This window comes from Misgurnus anguillicaudatus, chromosome 25, assembly GCF_027580225.2.
Source record: "Misgurnus anguillicaudatus chromosome 25, ASM2758022v2, whole genome shotgun sequence".
NCBI classification, from domain to species: Eukaryota; Metazoa; Chordata; class Actinopteri; order Cypriniformes; family Cobitidae; genus Misgurnus; species Misgurnus anguillicaudatus.
In genome coordinates this window covers 26,887,259-26,896,214 of record NC_073361.2, presented here as the reverse complement: position 1 = coordinate 26,896,214, position 8,956 = coordinate 26,887,259, and the positions used below count along the sequence as shown (strand labels likewise).

Sequence of the window (8,956 nt, the reverse complement as noted above, 5' to 3'; positions counted from 1 at the left end):
CAATCTACTGGATTTAAAGGTAATAATGGGAATTGTATTGGTTTAATGAAACCATTTGAGTTTGTAAAGGGGTAAAAGTTTATCTTTGTATAAACTGTGAGGTTTTGTCGCATGAAAATAATAAATTGACATTAATAATAAAAATAAAAGCTCAAACATAAAAAAACTGCATATGTAATTTTATCAGCAAGCATATAGTGTAATTCAAAAGACCTTCAATGCAGACACTACTAAGCAGTGTTACCAAGCAACAGTACGCGATCTAATCAATATTCATAAGCCGACCCATTCGCCCCGCCCCCACACGCAGTGTACGCTGGGTAGGCGGAAGTGAGATCGCACGTTGACATTGCGCTGCGTCCGATACAGACAAGCAGAGGTGAGTTGTACTCCGTTTTATTTTTAAACCGTTCAGATATCATATCTGTCTTGTAGTGATGTATTAGCACAGATTGTTTTAGTTTATTTGGAGTGTTTTTGTAATATAATGCTTGGTATTTAGTGTCAATTGATCTTTTATGTAAACCTGCCTGACGATTTCATAACGTATAAGATTAATGTTATAAAACGTTTGTTTTGAAGTGGTAAGAACCTAAATGTTTAAACCGGTGTTAATAAATTATTAGATTTTTGCAAGAAAATGTATTATTATTACTATTATTATTAAGGTAATTTACATCCATTATCAGTTTTTTTAAGTTTGATAATTTAGCAACCTGATCAGTAATTTACCTTTAAATAAACTATAAGCAGTCACTAAACTAAGAAATAACACACATGGATTTATGGAAACATTGGGCTTGAATTAAGTCAGCTTTATCATGGATGCATTTTAAACATTATTGCATGAGTTTCCTGCTCCTCTGGCTGGGATAACTTTACTTTAAACATATTCATAAAATAAAATAAAAAATCTGAGAAATTGGTTCATATGCAAGGCCTTAGAGTCTGGTATTGTACTTTTATAATACAAATTATAAAAAGCGATGACCTCTAGATTATTTATCTTATTTTTTTTATATTTTTGCTCTTTTTAGGGATTTTCCAGGACTTTAAGTACTGGTTGTTGTTGGTAATCATGGGTGCATCATTGTCCAGTCCTGCTCCAACTGTTAGAGCAGAGACTGCAATGGCAGGACCTCATTTGGCCGGGGCATCTCCACCCCCTGGATGTCCCATGCATCAAGAGCAACCCAAAAGTGAGTTATCATGTCTTTTATTATAAGCTTAAATAATATATCAAATGTAAATTCATGTAATAATAATCGATAATGTGTCATTTGACCCCAGACACTCCGCCACCTGAGTGCCCGATGCATCAGTCCAATACGGCACCGGCTGGACCAGTACATCAGGACAGAGCGTATGAATTTGTTGAATGCCCAATGAAAGCGGCAGAGGGACCTATTGATCCCACTAACATGGTAAGATAGCTACCACCTCTTTGTGGGATGTGTATGTAATAATATACCACCATTTACTATTTTTATTATTTTGTAATATTGGCTTGTGTGTATTAATGTTCCGCTTTGTGTGTCATACATGATGCCGCCTCCAAACCAGGTGCCTGCCCCTGATCAGCCTTTCCCTCTGTCCGTGAAAAGAGAGGAATCCAAAATCCCACGTTCTGGCACTGAAAAAAAATGGGTCTATCCATCAGAACAGATGTTCTGGAATGCCATGCTGCGGAAGGGGTGAGTCTCACTTATTGATGTTAGCAATAAGGTACGAGAGGCTGTACTGTATCGTGAATAAGTTATGGCTGAAGGATGTTGTGTTAGGCACTACGTGAATGCAACCCTTCAGTCTTGACTTCCGACATCCTTTAATCTGTCCTTCGTTCTTGGTGTATTCGTTCGCGTCTTCACATTCCCATCAAACAGCGTATACAACACACATCTATCGCGGATAATTGCATCCTCATGCCAAAAGTTTATTATTTGCATGCGTTTTAAAGTTTTGAGCCTTTAAACTTTCATACTTTCATACGGATTGAATCCAAATCTTAAAGGTCCCATTCTTCTTGTGTTTTTGAAGCTTTGATTGTGTTTACAGTGCGCAATATAACGTGTTCATGTTTCACGTGTAAAAAATGCGGTATTTTCACACAATTTACTTATCTGTATATCGCTTTATTCACTGTCCTATAAACGGGCTGATGTCTTCTTTGTTCTATAAAGCCCTCCTTCAGAAATACGTAACGAGTTCTGATTGTGTAGCTTGTTTAGTGTGTTGTGATTCGAAAACAGCTTAGCTTAGCAGAGCCGTTTGAGTCGGCGATAGATGTATTCCTGGGGACGGAGTTTAGTCAAATACTCTTGCTTTGAAGCCATTCAACCAGGAAGTAGAGGGCTGTAGTCCAAACCAGCCATTCGCTGTAGGATTTGAAAGGGGAAATTTGAGCTTTATCATTTTACAGGTATTATCTATACTCTAACAGCAAACGTACACACTATCTAAAGTTAGAAAAATGGGATCAGAAAGAACGGGACCTTTAAGTGTCTTGTTTTTATGTTTAGACAATGTCATGCTGGACCTCTAACTGGACCTTATAAATTATTTGCCTATTGTGCTAATATCCCATTTGGCTTGGTTACATGAAGCCTGCGAGGGCTGTAACGTGATTATTCAAACTTTTGAAAAACATGACATTATAGCAGCACCGTGGGATTTTGAGGCACAATATAAACTAGGATAGATGTGCTGAAAATCAACCTGTGTATCCAAAGCCTTTGTCACAAGAATCCTGTTGCTGTCTGTGTTGTTTTTGATAGGTGGCGGTGGAAGGACGATAATCTTGCCCCAGAAGATATGACCAATATTATTCAAATACACAATCGCAACAACGATCAAGCTTGGCAGGAAATCTTAAAGTGGGAAGCACTGCATGCCAGGTAAGATGATAAATGTTTTTACATGACTAAAATTAAAAGTATACACTATAGGCTGTATATATGTGTATTTAATTTCAGAGTTATCGTCACCCCAAATACAATGCACAATACAAAAAAAAGGTGCAGTGTGTAAATTTTAGCGGCATCTAGTGGTGAGGTTGTGAATTGCAACCAACGGCTCAGTCCACTGCTCACCCCTCGCTTTTGAAACACATAGAGAAGCTACTGTAGCCACCACCGGACAAACAGGTCATTGTCGGAGACAACTTAGTAAAAAATTGTCCATTATGGGCTTCTGTAGAAAAGTGGCGGCACAAAATGGCGACTTCCATGTAAGGGGACCCTCTGTGTATGTACATAAAAACATCTCATTCTAAGGTAATAAACACATAACGGTTCATTATGAAAGGTCTTTATACACCCTTGATAATATAGTTTTGTATATTATTTTGCATTTCTGTCAAGAGATCCTTCTAAAAATTACACATTGCACCTTTAAATATTTCACCAGATTTTTTAGTAAACAAAAGCACTAGGTTTCTTGTGTTTATGTGTTTTCACACTTCATGTTTTGTGGTTGTGCATCATGCTGGTCTCATTTCGATTGTTTGCAGATTTGTTGCTCACAGATCTTCTGTTTTCTTGATATTGTGTGAATGAGGTGATAATATGTTGCTTGTCAGATTCTTGCCTGTGGTGTGATGGTCACTGTCAGCGTGATCTTCACAGATTGTTGAGTAAATAAACATCACATAGATTCGTATGTTGTCATCACATCGAATGAAATGTTTTCTGTGTTTGTTTTGCCAGTGAGTGTCCATGTGGTCCATCTCTAAAGAAATTTGGTGGCAAAGCGAAGGAATTTTCTCCAAGAGCCAGAATACGTCACTGGATGGGGTGAGATATGAAAAGCACTTTTAATTAATAGAGCTCAAAAAAGGCCTTGAACCTTCCAATAGGTTCCCTATAACTAAATATGTCTTATAGGGTACCTTGACTATGAAGACTTGCATGCTTTAATATTTGAGGAGTTCAGATGCAAAACCCTCTAAGTGCATCTGATGAATTTTATTTATCAGGATGCTATGTCCAGGTTAAAAAATGTTCATACATTTTTAATTTATGTTCTTTATTGTATATTTATTTTATAGTAACTTTAACTTATGACCACCTGTATAGCTTTGCAATAGCAGCACAAAAGGTCATTGGTTCAAACTCAGGAACACACATAACGTCTGCCAAATGGATAAATGTAATGTTATGTAAATTACCAATATGTGATGTATACTTTATTTTCTCTGAAGATATGAATTACCTTACGACCGTCATGATTGGATCGTAGATCGCTGTGGAAAGGACGTTCGCTATGTGATAGACTACTACGATGGGAACATTGATAAAGACACCTACCAGTTTTCTATCCTGGACGTGCGTCCGGCTTTTGACTCTTTGGGGGCTGTTTGGGATCGAATGAAAGTGGCCTTGTGGCGCTGGACATCATAGACTCATAATATTTCTGTATTTCAAAGACAAACTTCAGGCGTACCAGGATTATTCAGCACCAACATATTACAATCTTTATGTTACATAACGGGTAGAATCTTACAAGGAAGACTTTCACAGAGTTAGATACGTGTCTGGGTTTAAAGTAAAGTTGGATATTTCATTGTAACATATATATTTTCTAATTATTGCACAGCTATGCAATAACAATGACCTATTGGTTGTTAATGTTCTCATTTTGAGAGCCCAATAAATCAGTGTTTGTTTTTAAAGGTTTTTGGTTGCGTATAACATTGACAGTCACTGATTTTTAGAGGAATTTGGCAGCTGAATGTGGTTCAGTGAGATGCACCAAAGGTCTTTGCTTTTTTTTCTTATGAATGTGATTGATCTGTTTCATTTGATGAAACGTCTATTAAATTTGCAGACGATAACATTCAACTTTAAAATGATGACAATTCTTAAACGCTCTTTGGGTTTATTTATTTAACATAAGTGGCTTCTTTGTCGTATACTGTTAAAGAGTGTTTTTAAAATGTTTTTGTCCTCAAATTTCTGAATAAATTTGTAAACTGCTCTAGAATGGCTCGCTGTCTAGTTTTGTTTTAAAGATAATTAGTCAATTTGTTAATTTCAGTTAGAAAGTAAGAGCTGTCAAATGTTTCAGAAGACTATCTTGGCTTTAAATCACACATTATTAGACAAATGTAAATAACATAATAGATGCATTTCCTCAGGCTACCAGCAGGTGGTGCCATTTCCTCAAAAATCCTTAAGAGTGAATAATAACTTACCATCACATCTGAAGGGCAAAAAGCCCTGGTTTTCACTATTATGTCCACTTCCCTTATACATAACTGCTTTTGGCACCTACTCGGGGATAAAACTAAACCTGTTTTACAGCTTTCTAAAGGCTTGTGATCCAAAGGATGATCTTTAAACTACAATCTGCACTCTTCCTGTATTTTACATTATGCATTTGACAGATCCTGTTATCCTAAGTGACCTGCACTGCAATCTATACAATTTATATCAGTATGTGTGTTGCCCAGAATCGAAACCATAACATTTGCATTGCCAATATAGTGTTTTTCCAGTTACTACATGTGTCCATAAACATCTTATTCTCAAGATCAAGTTTCTCTAAAAGAGCTAGAATACAAACAAATATGTAAATGAGGTTTATTGTGTCTGTAAATTGGGTGTGGAAAAGCAACCTTAGATTAAATTCATCCCCACAGGTGATTTTCTGTCAGTCGACTTTCAGCAGGTTGGAATTTGATTTTGGTGAAGGTCCACTTTAGCACTACTATCTCATTTCAACAATCTTAGGTCACCTTTTCTTTAGAAAACAGCCCATCAATAATGCATGTGTTGCGTGTGGTGACAGATATTTTGTATGTGTTTATTTGGTTTTCGTCTGGGCTTCTGTTTGGCAGAAAACCAGAAAATCCCCCTGTAGTGCAGAGAGCAGATATACAAACAGCCTGTAGCAGTCGAGTCTGACGGGGGATTCAAGCCCCCTACAATCCACCCAGTCTGTTTCATTAACATACCAAAAGATGCCCAGCTGTGCCAAGTACAATATCCAGGCTTTGTGTAGATTCCAGAAGTGTAACATTAATTACTTGGGATAACAGATCGAAAGAAAGACAACATTTTAAGCTGGTTAGTGCCCCTGACAGATTTATATCAACTGATTTGTTTTGCAAGAAGAATGACAGAATTCTCCAGTGATGCATCTTTGTTTTTAATGTGAAACATTACTAGTAGACCAATAAATTAGTGTGTAAAGCATGTTAAGGTTGTTTATTTTGTATATATATACTACATGTGGGGTCAAGGTTTGGCTGCTAACATTGTCTAGTTAACCCCTGCTGGTACCAACACCTGGGGGCAAACGTTTCTTGTAAACCTTTCTGACTAGTTTTTTTCTATTATGTTGTAGAATTAATATTTAATTATATGTATTTTAAATCTATTAAAATCTGTATTTCATTATATAGATTTTTGTTAAAAATAGCTAAAACTAGCCTTAGCTGGTTGACTGGTCTTAGCTGGTTTCCACTGGTCCTCTCACCCTTGCAAAGCTGGCCTTTCTGCTAAATCAAGCCAGTGCTCCACTGGCTTTACATTGTAGTTGAGCTGGCTTTCCAGTCTAACCAACTTGACCAGTTAAAAAAGTAAAAAGCCCTCTAAAACCAGCCTGCTAAACCAGCTAAAACCAGACTGGGAGACCAGGATGCAGCATTTAGCATCTTCACAGCTATTTTTTTTTAAATAATTATATTTCAGTATTATAGCAGATTTTATTTTATTATACATTATCATACATACTACCCAATATATATTTTATTATTTATGGATGTTGTGTTTGGTGAACTTCCATTGACCAATCAGCATATTCACGACGCTGTTTTCCTACGGCTTCACGTGATTGGACAGGCAGCATTCTCTTCCCAAACCCCGCCCACCGAAGACTTGACGCGTGCATTAGCAGCAGCTCATCTTCTCAATAGTATATCACAGGTGAGGTAAGAAATACTAAACATGCCCATACAACGAATTTAGATTTTTATACTGAGGTAATATTACATTAGCTTTACAAAACAACAGTAGAAATCAGTAGAATGATCGTTCTAACACGACGAATTTCTAATGCGCATGCGCGAATTGAATCTTTTAAAATGATTGACAGGTAGTTATTCTGCGGTCTAACGTTAATTATTGTTTTCAGGTTAAAAGGTTCAGTGCTGTCACATTAAACAAAATGATAAACATAACAAAAGTTAAATTTTTGGACACTTATATAAGTGCATTTAATTCCATAAAAAGTGTGTAAAATATAAGCCCCGTTTCACATTGATTTAGCCTCTGTGTGAACCCATGTGTGTTTGTTTATCACAGCTTAAAATGTAATTGCTTGTTTATCAGCGGCTGTTTTAAATGCAAATCCCATATCTGATTTGCATCAACACGTTTTACATTGCTACATGTTACTAATAACCAAAAAAATACCATTATACTAAAGCTACAATTAAATAAATGGATGCCGCCTGCCTTAAAATGCAATCTGTCCTGGGCCCATGGGAAGCTTTTCTGCACTTATTAATAATTTTTGTTTTTTAATGCTGATGCAAATGTGAATTGCCCGATAAAGCGTGTGTGAAAGATGGAGATGAATTTTTCTCTGATGTGCTATTAATTAAGACTGGGTTATGTTGTCACACAGGAAGTGGAAAGTTGCCTCATTTGTTTTAATTGTTGTACATTTATTTACTAAATGATTATTGTATGTGTTGGCCAAAACAAGGGTTTGATATAAAATTTACATTTATGGATTTGGAAGAGGCTTTAATCCAGAGATAAATTTAAGTTTTTAATTGACTTGAACTTGTATAGTGTGGTAAGTTATAGTGTGTCACAAAGTCAACCGGTATAGCTGCAGATGTTATCCTAAATAATCCCATGCCAATGTTCAACACCTTTCTTTTAAGTATGCACCTATACAGATATTTAGTAAAAAAAAATTAAAAATTACAGAGAAAAATCAACTGGATGACTTAGTTAGTGAGGCAACTAGCTCCAGTATATGTAATGCAGATTAATGAGTAACATGCAGGATGTAATTTAGATACATTTGCAAACAAAAGCAGTATTATACAACAGGACCACGTGATATCACAGAAATAAGAAAAGAGATATTTAACATCCTTAACAAGAAAGTTAAGGAAGTCTTTAAAACATCAAGTCCGCTTAGATGTAGCGACCCTTAGGCTGGAAAAATCCACAGACGTCAGCAATCAGAAACAAGGCTGTCTGCCTCGCTCACGGCTGATAATTTATGCACCCAGCGCACCGCCAGAGGGCTTTTGAATACATTAGGCTGTGAGACTGGACCTCACACTGTTTGTCATGAAAAAGTGTGTATGTGTGCATCATAGGCCGTCCACCTTATGAGTCTGTGGCCAAAGGATTGGCATGGCTCCATCTCACTCCACCCTTGAGGGATTTCTGATACACAGCCCACTGGAAAAAGAAAGCGAGAGAGCGAGGGCCTTTCGCAAGGTCTAATCAAACCGGTTTCAATTTGTGCCGTGGGCTTATCACGGCACTGGAAGTGATGAGTTCTTGACTTTTATAGTGCAGTCAACCAGCACGCTGAGATAGGCAGACCTTCTGCATTGTTTTTTAATGAGCTCTGATGGAAACAGGTAGAAAATCAACCGGATTAATAAGTGCAAAGGGAAACCAGTTCATGCATAATGACTACCGCAGCGATCCGTACAGCCCCGCCCCAATCCCGATCAATAAACTCACCCCCCTCCGTAGCTTCTTATCGCACTGCGAAACGATGAAATGGCAACAGCTGTGGAATAATTGTTTTTTTTGTCTTTGTTTCTTTGCACTATTTTGACCCTATATCCCATCACGATTGGATGGGCACCGCTGCCCATCTGCTTGGCTCTGCTCATTCCCAGCATCCGAATAAAAATGTGCACATTTCCTACACACATTATTTTCTAGATTAGTTGTTGAAATGTAACCAAAGATTTGGT

General features: G+C 37.1%; 1 protein-coding gene across 1 annotated transcript; it reads left to right on the top strand.

Annotated features, from left to right (window-relative positions):
* Window positions 1–245: 245 nt before the first annotated feature.
* Window positions 246–4,980, top strand: hccsb (holocytochrome c synthase b). The gene is made up of 7 exons (XM_055181567.2): window positions 246–379; window positions 1,038–1,199; window positions 1,291–1,424; window positions 1,546–1,694; window positions 2,775–2,894; window positions 3,705–3,791; window positions 4,199–4,980. Exons 2-7 carry the CDS (start codon window positions 1,079–1,081, stop codon window positions 4,395–4,397), a joined length of 810 nt encoding a protein of 269 aa, XP_055037542.1. The 5' UTR covers window positions 246–379; window positions 1,038–1,078; the 3' UTR covers window positions 4,398–4,980.
* Window positions 4,981–8,956: the final 3,976 nt, after the last annotated feature.